The 22838-nt window shown below is 40.5% G+C and overlaps 1 protein-coding gene, 1 long non-coding RNA gene and 1 pseudogene across 3 annotated transcripts in view; 2 read left to right on the top strand and 1 right to left on the bottom strand.

The window, feature by feature from the left end:
- The window catches only part of LOC125403279 (uncharacterized), a 38313-nt gene extending 37644 nt beyond the window's left edge, over positions 1–669 (bottom strand). The window contains exon 1 of the long non-coding RNA XR_015000969.2: positions 504–669. This is a non-coding gene — a long non-coding RNA (uncharacterized LOC125403279). The remainder of the gene's footprint in view (positions 1–503) is intronic.
- On the top strand, positions 604–22235 carry Thumpd3 (THUMP domain 3 tRNA guanosine methyltransferase). Of its 2 annotated transcripts, none has more exons than XM_048438551.3 (10): positions 604–728; positions 1725–2010; positions 3942–4019; positions 8465–8941; positions 12669–12799; positions 15907–15976; positions 18636–18751; positions 20316–20426; positions 21002–21125; positions 21589–22235. In XM_048438551.3, exons 2-10 carry the CDS (start codon positions 1756–1758, stop codon positions 21739–21741), a joined length of 1515 nt encoding a protein of 504 aa, XP_048294508.3. In that variant the 5' UTR covers positions 604–728; positions 1725–1755; the 3' UTR covers positions 21742–22235. The 2 variants fall into 2 exon arrangements, with proteins under 2 accessions (XP_048294508.3, XP_048294509.3); XM_048438552.3 differs by having other exon boundaries at positions 630–711.
- Positions 13504–13604, top strand: LOC146895231 (U6 spliceosomal RNA; annotated as a pseudogene).
- Positions 22236–22838: the final 603 nt, after the last annotated feature.

Genomic DNA, 22838 nt, shown 5'->3' with positions numbered 1-22838 from the left:
TAATTACAGCCCAGCTTGATTGCCCTTTGCAGAAACCTAGCAACATATTATACTCATCTTTAATCCCAGCACTCCGAAGGCATAGGCAGAGACAGTGGATTTCTGTGAGTTCCAGGCCAGTCAGGGCTATGTAGAGTGATTCCCATCTCAAAAATAAATTCCACCCGGCAGTGGTGGCGCAGATCCTTATTCTCAGCACCCGGGAGGCAGAGACAGGCGGATCTCTGTGAGTTCGAGGCCAGCCTGGTCTACAGAGCGCGTTCCAGGGCAGGCTCCAAAGTTTGAGAAACCCTGTCTCGAAAAATCTAAAAAAACAAAATGAAATAAATTCCAAGCAAAAAAATTCTATGCAAGAAGGGAATGGGACAGATAATCTCTTTAGTTCTAGTTTCTACACTTTAAAACGGTAATCAAGTCATAGTCCCATGCTTGACGCAAAGGCCATGTAAAGACCGAGCAGCTAACGCACCGCCAGCTACGGCTCCGCCCTCCACAGAGGTTACCTCAGGGCAGGTGACCCGCCGGCAGTCTTTCCTGTTCCGGTTCAGAACGCAGCCAACCGCGCACAGCTTTATGCGCACACTCATCTCACCACGAGCCCACCCCGAGCGCGGGAGACCCGTGACCCCCCAAGGTCTGACTTCCGTTTCCGGGGTGGCAACGCGGCTTCCGGCGGCGTGCCCCGAGCGTGCTCGCAAGTGCGGCTGCCGGGTCTGTGCTTACAGCCGGTAACTGGCCTGGGTGGGAGTGGCCGGGTAGGCGGGATGGAGGGAGGCGGCGGTGACTTTATGTCAGTCGGGACCGGACGGCGCCTCTGGCCTCTGGCTGGGCTCATCGAGGGTGGGAGTGGGAGACCAACTTCCCTTCCAGTCTGAGCCACCTATCAAACTCTCCAAGGTGGAGGTCTTTTCACAACGGCCAACCGTGACACGGTGGTTATCTCTGTGGCCTGTCCTTGGTACAGCATAGGGACGGCAAAGGTGTTACCTAAGTTACAACTTCTTTGTAAATCTATTGGAAGGTGTGGGACTTCCATCACGGTAACCTTTCTTCAGCCCCTTCAATCGACACAAAAATACCGGAAGTTTGTTTTATTAACTTCAGATATTTCCAAGACTGGATGCATATCATTGAATCTCAGCGTCATCGTGTAGCGAGCTTTCAGATCTTTGTATTTTAGATAGGAAAAGTTGAGTTAATCTTTGTTAAATTCACCGCTCGCTGGACTAGAGGGAGGAAAATAGATAACCCACACATTAAAATGTTTGATCATTAGTCCAGAACTGTATTATTCTCATTAAAATCTTCCAACTTTAAGAAAGATTATTTCGTTTCCAGTTTGAGGCTATGCAGGATTAACTTTAGGGTCATTTGAACCTGAGAATGTGGGAGGCAAGAATTCAAACTCTCAGACTCACCAAAGCCTGACATTCTGAACTGGCAGCTGGAAGGACAAGATGGGATGATTTCTGTTTTAATGTTAACCAGTATAGTTAGTTGTAAGATGGTGCTTGCCAACACAGATGACCCCCAAACCAAACACTGCACACTGTGGAAACACTTTGTGTTCTTTCCTCTTATGTGCCCATATATTGCCTCACTGCCTGCAATCCATGCCCTTTTTTATATGGCAATTTTAACTGGTACATACTTTTGAAATATGAAAAGAGACTGGGATTTATTTTTGTTTTATTCCCCCCCCCTTTTCTGTATTGCCTGTAAAGTGGCATTAGGCCTTTTAGAAACATTTCCGCCATGTCTGACACTCAAGAAGCTACCAACCAACTCCTGGATATGAACCTTCATGAGAGCGAGAAGCCTGTGCCCACAGTGGAAGGTGGCATCAGAAGTGAGTCTGAGCATCTCCAGGTCACTATTGGAGCCACTGTACCCACTGGCTTTGAGCCAACAGCTGCAGATGAAGTGAGAGAGAAGCTGAAGTCACCATGCAGAATCAGCAAAGACCGGGGCAAGATATATTTTGACATTGCAGTGGAAAGTCTGGCTCAGGTTTGAACAAAACGGTGTTTAAATTGGTCTTTTAACTTGTTGGGTTTTTTTGTTTTGTTTTGCTTTTTGTTTTTTCTTTGTTTGTTTGTTTGTTTGCTTTTTGTTTTTTGGAGACAGGGTTTCTCTGTAGCTTTGGAACCTGTCCTGGAACTAGCTCTTGTAGACCAGGCTGGCTAAAACTCAAAGAGAACTGCCTGTCTCAGCCTCCCAATTGCTGGGATTAAAAGGCACGTGATACTACTGCCTGGCTAACTTGATGTTTTGTTTTGTTTTTTGTTTTTTTCAAGACAGGATTTCTCTGTAGCTTTGGAGCCAGTCCTGGAACTTGTTCTGTAGACCAGGCAGGTCTTGAACTCACAGAGATCTGCCTGCCTCTGCCTCCTGAGTGCTGGGATTAAAGGCGTGCACCACCAACACCTAGCTACATTTGATTATTTTTTGGTTACTTTTCTAGTTTGTAGACTCCCTTGGGAGTCCTTTGCTTTGGTCTGCTCAACGTATCACTGAATTTTCTGCTTGTATACTGATTTGTGAAATTGACTGTATGTTTTAGTGTACAGTGTTAATGTTTATAATGTCTTTATAATGTATATCCAGTTTAGTACATTTTAGTGTGAGTTTTATTCTGGTGTAGAAGTGATCATAGCATTTCCTGATGATTGATCACTGAAATGAAATATACATGACTGCCTATGACACATTTACTTTAGCAGAAGTTGGGTAAGTACGAAAGCAGAGGCTTTCCATTTCATCTGTGTCAGAGACATTCTTGATCAAAAGTAATTATGCATTACTGCAGGTGAGAAGTAGAGGCAAGAACCGACATCCAGTGTAACAAAAGCTACAAGATTTCTCAGTATCTCATAAGAGACATAGGCATATATTATTGTCGGGAGTTTTTGTTTGTTCTTTTGTTTTGTTTTGTTTTGTTTTTTAGCTTGCCAGTGTATCCCAAACTTGTAATAGGCACCCACAAATATTTGTAGTATTTGTTGGTACATAGGTATTTGGTTGATGCCCTCAGCAGTTTTGTGAAGATTGGGCACTGTTACTGTTGTCATTAATCATTAGGTTTAAGAAGAAAAGTAACTTGTCTTCAGTAACTCAGTCATCACAAAACAAGAGCTTAAATCCCATGTGGTCTTTTGGGGAGGTAGAAGGTTGAAACAGAGTCTCAGGTAGCCAAAGTTAGCCTAAATTTCGCTACACAGTTGAAGGTGACTTTGAACTCCTGTTCCCCCATGCTCTGCCTCTAGAATGCTGGGACTACAGGCTTGCACTTGTACATCCAGCTTTCAAATCCCACACTCTTTGCCACTGCAGTACACAACATACCACTGCAAGTCATGACAAGTCTGATTGATAAAGCCCACTTGTTATATTTTTCCCTTCTCCAAACCAGTGTTGTTGCCTGCATAACATTTCAAACTGTCGTACTTTATCTCACCAGCCCTGTCTCTGGAGAAAAGCAGAAACTGATGGGTAACCAAAGAAATGGATGGGAAAATTCTTAAATATAAAATACAGTTATGAACTGGGTGGTGGTGGTGATGGTGGTGCACACCTTTAATCCCAGCATTCCAGAGGCACAGGGAGGCAGATCTCTGAGTTCAAGGCCAGCCTGGTCTACACAGCAAGTTCTAGGCCGTCCAGGCCCACGTAGAGAAATCCTATCTCAAAACAACAAAAATACAGATGAGAGGTGCTTTAAAACTACGGAGGCAATCCCAGTACTGGAAGACTGAGTCAGGGGAATTGTGAGCTTGAGGCAACCCAGAACAGTGTAGCAAGACCCTATCTCAAAACAAAAATGTGACATTTTTGTACCTTTTCCTCTTTGTTTTTCCCCTTTTTAATATTTATCTGTAGATAGCTGTGTGATTCAAAAATATTTACAGAAGTTTGTTTCTAACGTTGGTTTTTCTCCCTAGGTTCATTGTCTGAGATCCGTTGATAACTTGTTTGTGGTTGTTCAGGAATTTAAAGATTTCCAGTTCAAAAATACAAAGGTGAGCTGTTCCGAGCATGGTAGCTGACTCTCAGTCATCTCTCCCAAAGTGCTTGTTTGCTATTGTTTACTACCTACTTGTCAGCAGCTTTGCTATTGGTTTGTTTACAATGGTAAGAATAAAACAAGAGCCTTACGCGTACCAAATATGGGATCACAATCCAGAAATCTCTTGACAGTCCATCTTAAAAGCTGCTTTTAAAGGTCAGTGTTTTTAAAAAGTCTGAAATTATAGGAGGAAAAATTGACTGGAGAGACTTAGATTAGCTTGACCTATAGTACATATAGTTTAAAACTAGAATTGCTTCCAGCACATGAACGAAAGAGAGCATAAATAACATTACTGCCCCATTTTGCTTTTGTCCTCTTTTTAGCTTCGTGTTTTGAAGTGAGGCCAAAGCAACATTTAATACCCCTCCAGTTGTTAGGACAACAGCTTTGTCTCCAACCTGTATTCATCATCTGAGTCTGAAATATTCTGTTGCTGTTTAATCTGAAGGTTGAAAATAGTAACACTTTAGGTTTTCCCCTACATCTTTTTCTGGCCAGGTTTTCAGAATCAAGTGCTTAAAACTTTTTCTGTCAATGTTATTATATTAATGTCTAACTTAGAGATAATCTTTCTTAAAAGAACTGAGGTATGCTGTCTAATTCTCTGGTCTTTATTAATTTTCCAGATTATTTTGGATAGCCAAAGTATTCCCAAATCAATCAAACTGATCTGGGGGAGAAAGGGAGCTTAATGTACTTTACTTCTTAGAGCCGAGTAAAAAATTTAAACAGCAACAAAAAGGCTAAGGGAACCAATAGCCTAAAAAAAAAATTCATACAGCTCTAAAAGAATATCCCCTGAAATTAGCTCAAAATCTTATTACCTACAAAAATAACTTTCAACACTTAGAAACACTGATATTACAATTCTTCGGATTCAGTTTTTTCTTTAGTGCTGCCCTGGGGGTTGATCCCTGCCTTTGCATCCTAAGTGAGCACTCCCACTGCGCCACATCCTCAGCCCTAACTCTTGAGACTTGTAATTACTACCAACTGAGTGAAAGCTAAAAGAAAGGAGCAATCTTTTGAAAAGTTATGCTGCTAAGCGTTTAGGAATTTTGAAGATCAGTTTTATGCATGAATAAATGTTATTGGGCATTAAGAAAAAAATTTTTCTGTCTTAAATTCTCTTGCCTTTAAATTGTCAGGGCAGTATTAAATTTATTAAATTTTTGGATTTTTGTCATCTTAAAATTTGTATAGTTCAGGAAGTCCTGATATCTAATTAGAGGTGAATTTGGTTGTTGTACTAATGTACATGAGCTAACCTTTCAGAGTTGCTTTGGAAATCAATATGAAAAGGGTTGTTGAAGGCAAAAGAGCTCACTGTTGGAAAAGCACCTACTGCCCAAGCACAAGGACCCAAGTTCAGTCCCTGATGCCTGCATAAAAGCCAGGCATGGCAGTGTATAGCTGTTACCCCATGGCTGAGGGATAGGAAAGAGTAACCCAGTCTCTAGCCAACCAACCTAGCTGAAAGAGCCTGTCTCTTTGTTTAACGGATTTTTTTTTTTTTGAAACAGCAATTCTCTGTGTAGCCCTGGCAGTTCTGGAACTTGCTCTGTAGACCCTACTGGCCTTGACTCAGATCTGCTTGGAGATCAGGGATTAAAGGCATGTGCTTACCACACCTGGCTCTTGTGCTGTTTTAAAATAGTTTGGCACTTTTATATATGTATCCTAGCTATTAGTTTTATAAATGCAACTTGGTATTATTTATCTAATCTACTATTTCCATCTACTTTTTTTTTTATATCTCTGCTATGGTTACAGATGAAATTGTCATGTATTTCCCCATTTCCACTCCATTCTGATTTTAGTGTTTAACTTCCTTAGTGTTGGACCTGTAAGTATACTTTATCAGCTTGTACTTCTATCCTTTGGCCTGTAAGTGTAAGAGATGAGGGTTGCAGCAATCTTAAATTACTTCTCTTTCCTATTATGTGCTGATGTGTAGTTTTGCTTCTGTTTATAGTCACAATCCACACTTCTTAACGCTAATGGATAAAGGTGTATTTCTTCTTCCTCCCCCTACCCCTTTTTTTTTGGTTGTTGTTAGTTTGTTTGTTTTTCAAGACAGAGTTTCTCTGTAGCTTTGGAGCCTGTCCTGGAACTCACTCTGTAGATCATGTGGGCCTCAAACTCACAGAATCCGCCTGCTTCTGCTTCCTGAGTGCTTCAAAGGTGTGCACTACCAGCTACAACCGCTGTACTTCTTGACCTTCACTCTGCTTTTTTTTTTTTTTTCTGTAGCCCAGGCTAGGCTTGCATTTAAAGAGATTCTCCTGGGATTGTTAGCATGAACCCCTATATCCTGGCTGTTTCTTATTATTTTTAATGGCCCGAGTTGAGGGATGTTTACATTGTATGTTCTGTTAGCTGGAGTATAAACAACTAGTCTTCCTTTCTAGAAAAAGCGTGGTAGTCAGTGCTCATTTTCTTCTAGCAGTAAATGTTGTGCAGAGTCTTGAATTCATCTGAATCTCCCTTACTGCTTTCTGGTTTTTGTGTGATAATGTTCAACTCTTTAAACTCTATAAACTCCTTCCATCTCCTGGTGACTCACCTCATTTCCTTTCTGCTTCTAAGTCTGCTTAATTTGGATGTCATTGTTTTTTTTTCTGAATTTAAATAATATTTCTTAATATTGTTCTGTGGTGATTTCTTCCTCTGCTATTTTTTCCCTGCTTTTGTTTCCTTCCCCTGCATCCTTTTGTTTATTTCCTAAGCTCTGTGTTGATAAATTTTGAACTTACCTGTGAATGAGACAGTTCCTCTTGGACCTGGCTTTTGTAAGAGTCCCAAGGGTGTGACCCTGAGGGTTTTCCAGAACAAGAGCTGTCCCTTAACTGACTGGGGATAAACAAGTCTTTTCTTCCTTCCTTTTTTTTTTATTGTTTTATTGAAGTATAAATTTTATTCCACTGAATGAATTGTCTTAATCTTTACTTCCTCTCTGGCCTCATGGGAACAGAGGCTTTGGAGTTCATCAAGCAAAATGCACTTAATTCTTATCAATGAACTGTAGACAAAAATATTTGAAAAAAGTAGATTGATGTAGCATGCTGACTGCTAAATTGGAGTATAAAATGTGACCGAAGTGACTGAGAAACAGTATTTCATTTCCTAAAGGTTTTGTTTAGAAACAGAATCTCACTGCATCCTGGCCTGGAAATCACTTAATAGACATGGCTGGCCTCAAGTTCTCCGAGATCCAGCTGTCTCTGCCTGGGATTAAAGGTGTGCACAACCACACATGGCTTCTGGAGCTTTAAGTCATTTAAACATCTATACTGTAGTTGTTTATATAGGTTCTATAGCTCTGTTTGGCTAGTGTTTGCTCTGTTGGATAGCAGTCTTCTGTACTTGAAATTTCAGTATCATCAGTCACTGCTTCTTTGCTGTTTACTCCTGCAGTACTAGCAGTTGAATTTAGGACCATGTACTCTGTACCACTGAGTGATATCCCTGGCCCTCTTACTTTTATTTTGAGGTAGGGTGTTAATAAGTTATCTTGGCTAGCCTTTAACCTACTCTGTAGCTCAGGAAAGCCTGAACTTGCAACTTTGCCTCAGGTTCCTTAGTAGCTAGGATTACAGACCTATGCCAATAAACCCACCCTGGCAGCTGTATATTAACCACCCTTTATATGCCTCTGCTGTTGTAGGTGTGTGGCCTATAGCAAAGGTCAAGGTAATTTGGGTCTTCCCACCATACACTTATAGGAGTGGCCTTGCTAGTAAACAGTAACCATGGATCATGCTTAGTACTGTAGTCAAACTGGAAGAAAAGAATTTGACAGGGCAGGTACCACCAAATTTATTTCTTAAAAAAGATAATCATATGAGCCAGGTGTGGTAGTGCATACCTTTAATCCCAGCACTTTAGCAGCCAGAGGCACGTGGATCTTTGTGAGTTCTAGGCCAGCTCAGTCTACAGAGCCTATTCTAGGACATATTTCACAACAGCCAGGGCTATAGAGAAGAGACCCTGTCTCAAATATGGAAAACAAAAAGATAATCATGCTGTTTACAGTCTGGACAGATGACATTTTTAAACCTCTATAATCTTGTTCAAATTCAGAACATCTGAAAGGAAGCCTTAAACTGGTTGCCTTCTTCCCCTCTACTGCTGTCCTCCCGGCCCCACAGGCATTCCTTGGTGCTGTGTCTGATCTGCCTTCTCTATTACTCTTTAGTAGCATGATGTTTCTATATCCTCGCTCATCGTTTACACTGAGATTTCCTTAATTGCAGGCATTATTTGTTTTCCCCTTGGTTTCTGCACTCCCACACCTCATCATAAGGACTCAGCTGTCTATAAAGAAAGTGGGCATTTGTTTGTTCAGTTAAATTGGTGAGAAATGAAAGGGCTTCATTCTCCATTCCTTTGCAGGAAGAAGTTCTAAAGGACTTTGAAGAATTGGCTGGAAAGCTCCCATGGTCTGACCCTTTAAAAGTCTGGCAAATTAACACCAGTTTCAAGAAGAAGAAAGCAAAGCGCAGAAAGGCAAGTCAGAGTGCAGGTCAAGAGAAGGCCAATTGTGGACAAGGAGACAAAGCAGAAGAGACAGGTGGTAAGAAGAAGCTTGCCGGCAGCACTTCAGAATCACATATCTTGGACTATTATGAAAATCCAGCCATCAAAGAAGAAATATCAACCTTAGTGGGCGATGTCTTGGCATCTTGCAAAGATGAGACTGGTGAATGCTTAAGAGAAGAAACTGAGCCACAAGTACAAAAGTTTAGAGTCACCTGCAACAGAGCAGGAGAGAAACATTGCTTTACCTCAAATGAGGCTGCGAGGGATTTTGGGGGTTCTGTTCAAGAGTATTTTAAGTGGAAAGCTGATATGACCAACTTCGATGTAGAGGTGGGTATTAGTCTTGACTGATCATTATGGATGTAATGGAGCTGGGAAAATGGCTCAGTGGGTAAAGTGCTTGCTGAGCAAGCATGAAAACCTGCGTTTGGATCCCTAGCACCCACACAAAACCCAGAAACAAATGTGCGCATGTTAACTCTAGCATTGATAGGTAGATGGCAATACCATAGAGCTTGTTCGGCGGTCCAACCAAAAAAAGACCCAGGTTCAGTGAGAGACCCTGTCTCAAAAATAAGGTAGGATAGTAGAAAGACACTGAGTGTAAACTGGTTTCCGCAAGCTCACAGAGAAGAGAAAACAGGTTCTCGGATATCTGTAGATTTCCAGACTAACCTAGTAAAGGGACAGTAAAACAGTGGCCACAGAGCTAGGAGGATGCAGTTAGGAATAGCGTGGCCTATGGAGGGATAGGTATAGATTGAAATTTTTACTCTGAAACTCTGGAATTGGACAAGATTATCTCTTTGAGCCTCTGTTTCCAGTGGAGCCAATAATAGTATATTATTGAAGGTCTATACTACAGAAGGCAAATGAAATAATGACTTAAAGTGTTTGGTATGGTATATTGGTATATGCTCAGTGCTCAGTGGACAGGTGCTCTCAGAACTCAAGTAATGGTGGCACACGCCTTTAATCCTAGTGCTCAGGAGGGAGAGTATCTCTTGTGAGTTCAAGGCAAGCCTGGTCTACATAGTGAGTTCTAGGACAGCTAGGACTATGTAGAGAGCCTGCCTTGAAAGCCCCTCAGGTGTGCACTGTCTCTCGGTCTCTGAACTTGGCAAAACCATGTCCAGCAGAAGATAAGTCCTTTTTATAAATTGTGCTGGACTCAGACCCAGGAGCTTGTACATAGTAGACAAACACTCCACTTCCAATCTGGAGCTACACGGTCCTCTAATTTCTAATCTAGTAATTTTCTACATTATGTGGACTTATAGATTATAAATTTACCTAAAACAAACTTTTATCTTAGTTGCAGAGTTTTGCTACCAAACCATAATGGAATCTAATTTTCAGACCCTCAAGTCTGGGTGTAGGGCTTAATCCTCGACTGAAACCAGCTCTGCTTTTTAAAGTCAGCCAGGTTCTCAAAACCCAATGCCTCCTGCTAGCTTGATTACCCGCGTGACTAGTGGGTGACTAATGTGGGTAATAGTAATTTGAGTTCCTTAAATTTCTGGTGCCTATATGAATATATATGAATATAGGTCCCTAGCAGTTGACATTTTACCAAGAAGTCAATTTCTGTTGCTTTTGGGATACTTAAATCTGGGGCATGCCACTTTCTTTGTAACTTTTCTTTAAAAACATGTCAGACTAGTACAATTCCCCATTCCATACTCCCTTACACAGTTGCCATGAGAGTGAATAGGCTAAAGAAGATCCATGTCCAGAAACTAGCACAGTCACACAGAACAAATCATGGAGCCACACTGCCTGGGTTAAATTGTAACTCGGGCACTTGTGTGACGGGCACATGAACTGCTGTCTCTGTGTCCTAGGCTCAGAGGGGCTCATAGGAAATGAGGCCATGCAAGGAAGATGGGTAGAGCAGGGCCTTGCATGTTGGAGTGTCAGCTCTTGACTGCCGACTTTGATAAATCCGTGATGAGGGGACGATTAGGGAACAGTTTTATCTTCATAGAATATTTTTGAATTAGGAAAACTAGGACAAAGACAATCACTAGACATTTTATAAAAATACTAAGAAAACAATAGCTCATAAAGCAAATGCGTCTGTGTCAGCTCTGAAGAAAGGTGTGTTCGAGAGTCTGCTGTGGAAGAGGGCTTGTTGCACTTGCGTATGTTTGAAGTCTTCCCCAAAATTGTAGTAATTTAAAAAATAAATGTAGTTAAGTGTGGTGGCATATGCCTTTGACTCAGGCAGAGATGGGCAGATCTCAAATTTGAAAGCTGGTTTGGTCTATTTAGTGAGTTCCAGGACAGCAAGAATGCATAGTGAAACCCTGTCTTGTTTGATTATTTTTTCATTCTTCCCCTTCTTGGTTTTGTGAGACAGGGTTTCTTTGTAACACTGGCTGTTTAAGAACTCACTCTGTAAACCTAGCTGGCCTTGAATTCAGAGATCTACCTGCTTCTGCCTCCCAAGTGCTGGGATTAAAGTTGGATGCCACCACTGCACAGTGAAATTCTGTCTTAAAAAAAAAACACTAACACACACACATATACTCATATTTTAAAGCCATGTCATAAAAATATGTTAATACAATAAAAACTGGGAGATAATCTAATGATAGCCAACTTGTGTGTGTATATATGTGTGTGTATACATATATATATAGTGAAAACATATTTTAAAATTAAATGAAAATAGAATATACATAAATATATGTGTGTGTATTTCATTTTTGTGAAATTCAAAAATGATACAACTAATTTATAATAGTAGTGGTCAGATTAATGATCACCCTGCATGTTGACCGGAAAGGAAACAAAGGGAGCTGTCTAAAGGGTACTGTATATAGGTCAAGCTCACTGAAATATATATATATATATATATATATGTCATTAGAATTTGCATACCTTTGGGCTCATGAAATGGCTCAGTGGGTAGACAGACTTGTTACCAAGGCTGCTGACCCGAGTTCAATACCTAGGACACATGGTGGCTGTTGTCCTCTGGTTTGCACACCCAGACCATATACACACATACACATAAATAAACAATTACATAAATAAATGAGTGTCATGCACTTTATAGTAAGCATGCAAAGTGTAACTCAGTCAGAAAGTTTGTGTGGGCTGGAGGGATGGCTTAGTGGTTAAAAGAATTGGCTGCTCTTTCAGCGGGTACAGGTTTAATTTCCAACACCCACGTGGCAGGCAACTCACAATTGTCTGTAGCTCTAGTTCCCGAGGTCTCCATAGACATCAGGTGTGTGTATGTTGCACAGATAAGCATTCAAGCAAAATACTCATGCACATAAAATAAATTTTTTGTTTTGTTTTTCGAGACAGGGTTTCTATGTAGCTTAGGAACCTGTCCTGGAACTAGCTCTTGTAGACTAGGCGGGCCTCGAACTCACAGAGATCCGCCTGCCTCTGCCTCCCGAGTGCTGGGATCAAAGGTGTGCGCCACCACTGCAGAACAAAAATAAAAAAATTTCTAAAATGAAAGATTTTGTGCATGGTGGTTGTGTATATCCAAGCCACACCTGACTTTTCTGTGGGTGCTGGGGATCCAAATTCAGGTCTTCATAATTGTGAGTACTCTCCACTGAGTCATTTCCTCAGCCTTGTATAAGAAAGTTGTTTTGTTTCTGTTTTATCTTAAAACTTCAAAAAGTCTTAATGAGGCAGACATCTATCTCGTACTTGTGATCCCAGCATTTATGAGGCAGAGGCATGAAGATTTTGAGTTTCAATACAGCTAATCTACATAAGAAATTCAAGCCAATCTGGAATCTGAAATCCTGTTTTATTTTAATTTTTTAAATTATTTATTTTGTTTTGTTTCACACTGGGTCTCTTTATCTACTCCTGGCTGTTCTGGAACTTACCATGTAAGCTAGGCTGGCCTCGAACTCCTAGAGCTCCACTGCCTCTGCCTCCCAGGTGCTGGGATTAAAGCACTTGGAAGGCAGCACCACACCCAGCTAAGGCCCTGCTTTAAAATAAAAAAAAATAAAAAAATCTTGGTAATAAGTGCAGTTTCAAGAATTGCCAACTGTTTGTTTTGTCAAATTTCATGTAGGTTCTCCTAAACATCCATGATAATGAAGTCATTGTTGGCATTGCGTTGACAGAGGAGAGTCTCCATCGCAGAAATATTACACATTTTGGACCAACAACTCTTAGGTCAACTCTTGCCTATGGGATGCTCAGGTAACAGAAGGGGATTTTCTATCTATATTGCAATGGACACTTTGCTCTGAATCTTGCCTTAAAACATCCATTTTCTAAAAAAAAATATTTCTTGGTTAGGACCCAAAGATACCTGTTTCCTCTTCAGTATTCACTGTTGACTTAGTTGGTGTATTAGTATTGATTATAGCGTGAGAGAAGTCGTAGCTTCCTGTGTGTCTTCAATGGATCAGCTTTTTCTGTTGAGAAAGGATTTTTTTTTTTTTTTTTTTTTTTGGTTTTTGGAGACAGGGTTTCTCTGTAGCTTTGGAGTCTGTCCTAGAAAGTAGACCAGGCAAGAAAGGATATTCTTTTATAGGAGTTAGAGCTAGATTTGCTAGGCTTTGTGTTTATACAGTGAAATAGACAAGGGATCCTTAAAATGTGTAACTGAATACAGAACTTGTACATGAGTGAAGGTGTTGCAATACAGGACAGCTTGGTATCGTGAGAACTGGGATCCTAGACACACCACCACACCCCACTTACTCATATTTTTAAATGTTACAATGGCAGCAACCCAGGGATCATCTTGGAACTTTTAGAAAGGCAAGGCAAGCAACCCTTTTCTGTTGTCATTTTTCTGTTATTCCTGTATCCTGTCTTAAATAAGAGTTTTCCCTCTCTAAACTTGAGATTTCAAGACTGCAAAATGTGTTTGACATGGGACTCAAAAGATTATTCATGTGCTCAATTTGGCAGCTCATATACAAAAATTAAAGCAGTTCAGAGAAGATTAGCAGGTCCCTACATAAATATGACAGATTATGTAGTGTTCCATGTAAGCAAAAAAGAAAAGGAAAAAAGATTTAGATCTGCTGGAGAGATGGCTCAGATTTAAGAGTGCATGCTGCAGAGAACCTGGGTTTGCCAGCTCAGGTTGGCAGAGAGATGATAGTGACCCGCAACTCCAGCTCCAGGGGATTCAAGCCTCTGTCTCCTTGTCTACAGGCATCAGCATTTACATGCACATATCCACTCACACATGCACACATACACATACTTTTTAAAAAATATAGTGGTGGCTGATTGTGGGGTTTAGAGATGGCTCAGCAGTTACTAGTTCCTGCTGTTCTCCCAGAGGACCAGAGTTCAATTCCCAGCACCTATATCTGGCATCTTACAACTGTCTTTAATTCCAGCTCAATACCCTCTTCCAAAACCCTCTTCTGGCCTCCATGGGTACTGTCCACATGTGCACGTGTACATACATGTACACATACACAGAGAAAGACACAAATACATACATGAGTAAAAAAATATTAAAAAGTTTTGTTTATGAACGTTGAATGCAGAAACAAAGACAGATTGTCTTTTTTTTATACAGTGCCTGGCATGTCCTAATGAGTTATATAAGTTTATTTTCTTCCATTCTAGTTTTTGCTTCCTCTTTTATTCTAGTCATGTGTGAATTCATAGTTCCTCACAACTGGATATGAAGTTGATAACAGAAAATTTAAAAGAAATACTCCTAAATTTCATTCATTGAACAGACATTTATTATCTGCCTCCAGCTGTAATTATAGAAACCAGCATACAAAAATTATTTTGGGTGCAAGTATTAAAAAGCTTAACAGAATTTAAAATGTGTTGATTGGGCTGAGGAAGCAGCTCGGTACAGTTTCTGCACATAAGGGCTGAGTTTGACCTCCCAGCAGCACATGTGTCTTTCATTCCAGTACCAGGAGCAGAGACAGGAGGACCAGTCCAGCTGAATCTGTGAGCTCCAAGTTGTGAGGGACCCTTTCTCAAAAACTGAGATGAAGAGCAATTGAAAAAGATGCACAGCCAGGCGTGGTACACACCTTTAATCTCACCACTCTGCAGGCAGAGGCAGGTGGATCTCTGTGAATTCAAGGCCAGCTTGGTCTACAGAGTGAGTTCCAGGACAGCTAAGGCTCTATAGAGAGACCTTCTCTCAAAAAACCAAAACCAAAGAGAGAGAGAAATGCTCAGTGTTGACCTCTGACCTTCACATGCATGTAGGCAAATACAAATGTGTATGCATGTGCACATATACACACGAAGTGATAATTAAGCCGAGGATAGGGTGGTTGGGGAGATGAGCAAAAAAGTATACCAAATCCACAAAAAGTCTTGAAAGCCATTTCAAGAAAGGTAGAAACTATGGGGCTGGAAAGATGGCATAGCACCATAAGAACACTGGCCACTCTTCCAGAGATCCTGGGTTCAGTTCCTAGCACTAACATGGTGGCTCACAATTGTTTGTAACTCCAGTTTCAAGGAACCTGATCTCTCTTCTGACTTTGACAGGCACTGCTCATCTGTAATCTAGATATGCATGCAGGCAAAACATCCGTACACATAAAGGGTAAAAACTAAGAAGGGTAGACACTAGATGATAGAAAACACAGGAGACTGCTTTTCTGTCTTTTGAAAGCTTCTGGGCATTTGCTCAGCTCAGCCATGCATGTGGCTGCCCGCCATTTAAATATATGCACCTCCAGTTGCACATGACTAGCTCACACAACCAGGGCTACTTGCTCTTTATTCCAGATTCCTAAGAGGATTTGAGTGACGTATTTTGACCAATGCCCAGTCATGGCCCATTAGCAATGACTGACATTACAGGCTTGCCTAAGAATCTATCTTATGAGGGAGATTGTTAGCATGCGTGGTGCAAGATCTTAAACAGAACATGGAAAGGTTAGAACAGATGACACTTAGTGACCTGAGGATTGGTACTACACAGAGGAGGTAAGTAACACGTGAAGTTATTCACATTGACCTATAGTCCTGACTGCCACCTCATTATGGAAATGTGTATTTGCATCAGTTTTTCTGTTAGATGGTAATGGGATGTTACAAGGATTCAGGGAAATAACAAGTGTATAAAGGTAAAGCAGTTATTTTATGTTAAAGATGTTATCTCTAGAATTAAACAGCATTGAGTTTGAAACCCAAAGCCTTGTACACATAGGTGAACATTGCTGAGTGCCAGCCCTAGGCTGACTTTTAGACTATAGATTGCTGCTTCTTCATGCTTGTGGATTCCATTAGGAATCCCTATTGTGGAAGCCTCAGCTTTTGGCTGATCTCACATATACTGAATTGTTTTCTCCTTCCAGGCTTTGTGAACCTAAACCTACTGATGTAATAGTTGATCCAATGTGTGGAACAGGGGCAATACCAATAGAGGTAATAATCCATATTTATTTTTCCATAAGCAAGTGATAATATCATTTATTTCAAACAGGAAGTGCCATACAACTAGACAGTAAAATTTTCTTGATCACAGAGGAGCTGAAAATGACAAACTGATAAATCCTTTTTCTATGATAGATGAGCCACTAGATTGAATAGCAGAGGATAACTGAAGGTATCATAAACTGGAGGAAGTTGGTTTTCCTCTCCATATAATTAAAGGTTCCTGGAGTGAACAAGTTTAGTTATGAAAAGGAGAAACCACAGAGTTGTAGCTCAGTGCTGAGGTAGTTGCCTGGCATGCCATGGGTCCTGGGCTTGATCCCCGGCACTGCAAAACAAAACTAGAAAAACCCACCACCTATGAACATTTTTATATTTGTTTGTTTTGAGACAGAGTCTCACTATGTGCCTGTGGCTGGCCTCCAACTCACCGAGATTTACCCATTTTGCAAGGATTAACGCTACAAACTACCATACTTCATCTTTTTACCTGTTTTTTCTTTTTTAAAAAAATTACTTTACATATTTTGGAAGTCTGACAAAGCTACATAACCAGTGCCCTGAAATAATTTTCAGAATTGCTGCCTCACTCATAAAACATAAAGAAGGCACTGGGCAGCAGTGACCCACACTTTTGATCCTAGCACTGTGGAAGCAGAAACAAGTAGATCTCTGAGTTAGAGGCTAGCCCCGTCTAACGAGTGAGTTCCAGGACACTCAGGGCTACCCAAAGAAACCCTGTCTTCAAAAGACAAAACAAAAACAACAACAAAAACCCAAAACACAAGAAAACTACAGAAGGCAAAATAAGAACTGGGAAGATTTTTTTATTCATTATAATTTTTAAGCTTTTTGAGGCAGGGTCTTGATATGTAGCACAGGCTGGCCTTGAATTCAAAGGCGTCCTCCTGCCTGAGCCTTTCCCAGTGCTGATATTACAGGCATGAGCCACCACACACAGTGGAAAAGGAATCTTTTTTTTTTCTTTTTTTTTATGTATGGATGATATTTTAATGGAAAAGGAATCTTGTATGTAGAAAACTGTTGAGATTGAATCACAACACCTGTAAGCGATTGACAGGAAGGAGCTCACAGTAAAATCACTTAAAGGTTTGTGTGAAAAACGGTGAAACATTCCAGACTATACCAAAAACCATTGAAAAGAAACTGCACAGAAGTACCACAGATTGTGTTGAGTGGGCAGAAATGGAATGGATGAGCAAGCCCAAAGCAACCCACAAAGGGAAAAATAATCCAGAGTGTAATTAGAATCTAAGGTCTGACTTTGATCAGGAGTTAAGATCAAGAGAAAACCACGTGGTCTGCATGTTGTGATGCAGACTGGTGTTGGCTGGGGAGTGACTGCTGCTTGAGATCTGAACCTGAGAGCTTAGTTATGGTCAAGAATTCTGGGAACAAAGCTGTAGTTCTCCAGCATTAAACTATGTCTTTTCTATGAAATATCAGGTAAAGTTACCATGTGTCCAGAAACATACAATAGAAACAGACACGAGAATAAAAGTGGGGGAAAAGCCAATCTGAGCCGTTTCCGTGTTAAAATAGGCATGAGAGCACCATTGTAGAAAGAAGCTTTACCTGAGAAATGATGGAAATTGTGAAGAGTTGCCAGGATCTGTGAACAGATGTGTTAAGTATCAAATACCTGGCCTAGAATATGCTGAAATTTAGAAGTAATGTAACATGCAGCCTGAGGTAGGATATCCAAATTAGATTAAAAGTTTAAAAGAGAAATGGTTGGCAAAGATTCTTACTCAGTAGAGCCATATCTCCATTGGGTTAAGAATCTTCTGAGAGACCTACTCTGTGGGTTCCTTTTGTATTCCTACCTGCCCAGTTTCTGGCATACTTGAACATTCCTTTTGTTTGCAGTCATTGTAGAATAATAGACTAGAGTATGTCATCACCCTCAAGGGCCTGGGCAAATACAAAGTTAGTGCTGTATTCATGCTTGCGTGTCTCCGTGCATTTATATTCTGCTGACATTTTTTACTAAACTGTAAAATCCTTTAAGAAACAAATGGTGCTTATCTTTTAAAGCTAAACTGTCACAATCCAAGAGTATAGGTCTACTTAGTTTGGTTAATTTTGGGGGGGATGGGTTGGGTTCTGAGACAAGGTTTCTTTATATAACAGTCCAGGCTGTCCTGGAACTTGTTTGGTAGACCAGGCTGGCCTCAAACTCAGAGATCTACCTGCCTCTGCCTCCTAAGTGGTGGGATAAAAGGTCTGTACTACTACTGCCTGGCAGTTTCGTTTAGTTTTTAAAACCATGTTAATTTAGGGAATGTAATCTCTTGTATGCACCAGCCTTTGCCGGGTAGGGACTGAATAAAATAATAGACCTATCCCAAAGGAGTTGCCAGATTACGTGGAAGACAGAGTTGACAGACATAGTTAAAAATGGGACAAGTCAGCAACAAAGGCACACAAAGTGCTTTTGGAGCTGATATTGATGTCACAGTGGGTGATACTAGAGCTACATCTCCAGTAAGTGAAAATTCAGCGGGCAGAAAAAGAACAGGGAGGTCATTTCTGTTGGCACGGTAGCCATGTTATTGAAAATTGACCATAATGACTTACCCTTTAATTGTCTCTTGTGGCATACTTAACCAACATTCTTGTCTCATAGGGTGCTACTGAGTGGTCTCACTGTTACCATATTGCTGGGGACAACAACCCACTGGCAGTGAACAGAGCAGCAAATAATATCTCATCTCTATTGACTAAGAGCCAGATTAAAGATGGGTAAGTTTAACTTCAGGGACTGCATTCCATCTTTGTGAGTCACAATCCATACTGACTTAGAATTATCATTCACCCTTGCCAGTGCTTTGTGGCATCTCTATAACTTTATGAACAGTGTGAGAGACACCATGTAGCTTATTGAACATCATTTATAATTAATTATAATTTCCATTCTAGTTTACTCCAATTTTATTTCTCCTTTTCTCTTAATTATTTATATGTCCTTTTCTCAAACAGTACAATACAGTATAGATTTATTATTTAGTAAAGGTCATATCCTATAACTAGCTCTTACCTTGAACTCACTGTATAGCACAGCTGGCCTCAGACTCAAGAGTCATCTTCCTGACTTTGCCTCCCAAGACTGGGATTGTAGACATGAGCTACCAAATCCAACTATTTACATTTGTAGTACATGAGTAGATTCATTTTAATGTCACATATTTGAAAATACTTTTAATATTTTTACACAGTTCATTTTAAATGACTGCACAACATTCCATCCATATAGAACTATTGCAATCTATTTAGCTTTTTTCTAAAATGATGTAAGTTAAGCCAGGGTGTGGTGACACACCTTTAATCCCAACACTTAGGAAGCAGAGGTAGGTGGATCGCCATGACTCTGTGATCGGCCTGGTCTACACAGTGAATTCCAGAACAGCTGGGACTACAGAGAAAACCTTAAAAAACCAACAAAATAAGTAAAATAATGTGACGTGAAAGAAGCATGAAAGCCATTCCCATAACTTCTACATTACCAGTGACCCTGACTCGTGGCCTGGCCTATTGAAGTCCTTTCATTGCTTTGCCTCTAAAGCCTTTCAGATTGGTCTTTCTGTTTGTGTAAGTGTGGGCCTGGGAGTGTCATGCAGCTGTGCCATGGTGTGGAGGTCAGAAGACAGCCTGTGCAGTTGATCTCTTCTTCCTGCTGTGTCCCAGGAATCAAACTCTGTTTGTCAGCCTTAGTGGCAGGCATCTTTGCCAACTGGGCATTTCTCTGGAGTTTTAAACACTTTTTACATGTAAACGCATTTCCCCTGGTGCTTTTTAAAATTGTGTGTGAAACCTTACATCCAGTGTTAACCATTTAGAAAGCTTGTATTTCAGTTATGGCTATATTTCTTCCTACACTACTGTAACATTTCTCTTAAGAAAAACGATGTTTAAAAGTTAACGCTGCAGAAATTTTTTTACATTTATTTATTTGTATGTGGGCACAAGAGTAGGGGTGATTGCTGGGCGGTGGTGGCACACACCTTTAATCCCAGCACTCGGGAGGCAGAGGCAGACTCCAAAGCTACAGAGAAACCCTGCCTCAAATAAACAAACAAACAAACAAACAAACAAATAAGAGTAGGGGGTGAGCCAAAGCCAGAGAAACCCTGCCTCAAACAAACAAACAAACAAATAAATGAGAGTAGGGGGTAAGAGGTCAAACCAAAGGATTTAGTCCTCTCCTTCTACGTGGGTCCCAGGAATCTCAGGTCATCGGGCTTAATGGCAAATGCCATCTCATTAGCCTGGGAGAATATATTGAAGTATCTTTCCTTTGTCTCCACAGAAAAACATCCTGGGGTTTGCCCATTGATGCTGTGCAGTGGGATATATGCAACCTCCCACTGAGAACTGCTTCTGTGGATATTATTGTAACAGATATGCCATTTGGAAAAAGGTAAAATTGGGTTTTTATCTTTTTAAATAGAGTTTGATTTCACCTGTTATTGTTCTGTTTGTCTTCTCAGTCAGAAATATGTACCATAATTCATTTCATCCATTGTTCCATTACATTATCCTGTTTTACATTATAGGCGGAGGCACATGTGCTTCTTTGGGACAGATTTTTCTACTCAGTGGTTTGGCTCATGTAATTTCCTTGTCTTCACTGAGATAAGTTACAGTTGTAAAAAAGGAAAAATGTGCATCTGGTAGTCCCAGCACTCCAGAGACAGGCGGATCTCTGTGAGTTCAAGGCCAGCCTGGTCTGCAAAGTGAGTTAGTTCCGGACAACCAGAGCTGTTACACAGAGAAATCCTGTCTTGAAAACCAAAAATTGGTCACAAAAAAATGTTGAAAGAAAACTTTGAACATTTGACTAACTAACATAGCTTCTTTTAGTGGCATAGAATGTCAAAGGTCAAAGCTCTGGCCTCTAAAAGATGTCTTCATACCTTGGATTTTGTTCTTGTCTCATCTAAGAAACTACCCATTTACCTTTTGTAACAGTTTATACTTAACCTTCTTTTATAGGATGGGCTCCAAGAAGAGAAATTGGAATCTGTATCCAGCTTGCCTTCGGGAAATGAGCCGTGTCTGTAGACCAGGGACAGGCAGAGCTGTACTGCTTACTCAGGACAAGAAATGTTTTACCAAGGTACTGAACATGAGAGTTAAAATCTCAGCTTAAGGTTACTTTAGGATTCTTAAAAGAAGGGTTGGGCCCTAGTGCCTGAATATGGGCACAGCATCAGAGCTTTGCTGGCCAGCCAGTGCAGCCATTCAGTGAGCTTCTGGTTTCAGTGAGACCCTTCCTTACTACACACATCCCTATACACTCCCTGCCTGTATGTGCACCAGATGTTTGCCCAGTGCCCTCAAAAGACAGAAGAGGATATTGGATGGACCCTCCCCCCCCCAGAATTGGAGTTAATAGTTTTGAGCTGCCACGTGGGTCCCAGAAACTGAATCCAGATCCTCTGCAGAAACAGCAAGCGCTCTTCACTTCTGGGCCCACTCTGTAGCCCACCACCCATAGCATTTCTTAAGTGGCAAAGATTCCAGGGTAGTTTAAACGCAGACTGGCAGCCTAATGACTTTTATGCTTTTGTGTGTACCAGGCATTATCTGGAATGGGACATTTGTGGCGAAAGGTCCATACGGTCTGGGTGAACATCGGGGGCCTTCATGCTGCAGTTTATCTTCTAAAACGCACACCTCAAGTCTTTATTCATCCTTCAGAACAAGATGAAGAAAGACATCCTCCTTGGTAAAAGAAAAAAAATGAAGAGGACTGTAGTGTTTATAGTTCATAATGCTGGACAAAGAACTTCCTTTGGAAGAAAAATAGCAGAAAAGTAACTTAGTATTGCAGTCTTCACTGCTCAACTATTCCAGATGCTTTTTTGTTAACAAGGTGAAGGTAATGGTAATTCCTGAGAGGCCTACATTGCTTGGCTTCTAGGTTTGAGAACACTTCAGGCCATGTTCTATCACCTATGCAGCCTACTGTTCTGTAGCCTAAATTCTTTGACACCGTCAGAAACTAAAGCATCCCTGCAGACCTACAGTTTACCATCTGCCTTAAAATAAATAAAACCAAAACAGGGCAAAGATGCTTTTATGCGACTTATTAGTAATAGGACATTACTAAGTAGTATAAGCATTAGTGGAAGAAATATGGGACCAACAAAGCCAAATAAAAGGAATTTTTCTTTTAGTATATATATTACTTTTCAAAGCTCAATAAATAAATAATAATAAACTATTCCTATTAGTCTTTGTGGGGGAGCTGTTATTCCTGCCTAGCTCATTGTTCTTCAGTTGTACCGAATCCTTCCTCAGACAGTACTATGGGAAATGAAATAACCTCAGTACTGGTCAGTCCCTTAATAGTGCTTCCCAAAGCAGCCCTGCTTGAGTTTTGATAGGAAGTTATTTTGGGAGTCTGGCTTCATTCAGCTTAGATTTTCAGTATGATGTTTCTATTTAGAATAAAGGACAAAGTACTTCCTTTCTTTGAAAACAGAATCCACATTGACAGCATAGTCAATAGCCAGTTGGCTTCTTGGAACTACTCACTGGTGAATGAACTGGGATTATGAAATTTGTAAAGGTTTTATGCCCTAGATGGGTATTTTTGCAATTGCCAAAATACATTATTGGTTTAACATAAACTTAAAATCCATCTTTGACAAAAGAAACCATTTAAATCTCAAAGTAAGCTGGTCACAGCCAGAATGTGCAAAGATAGTTATGTGTTTTCATTTACTGAGCTGATACAGTATTTCCCAGTGAGCATTTAATATTTACTGAACAAATGAACTAGTTTTTTTTTTTTTTTTTGAGACAGGGTTTCTATGTGTAGAGC

Source organism: Myodes glareolus, chromosome 3, assembly GCF_982192425.1.
Source record: "Myodes glareolus chromosome 3, mMyoGla1.1, whole genome shotgun sequence".
In the NCBI taxonomy this organism is placed as follows: domain Eukaryota; kingdom Metazoa; phylum Chordata; class Mammalia; order Rodentia; family Cricetidae; genus Myodes; species Myodes glareolus.
This window is presented reverse-complemented; position numbering and strand designations above follow the sequence as displayed.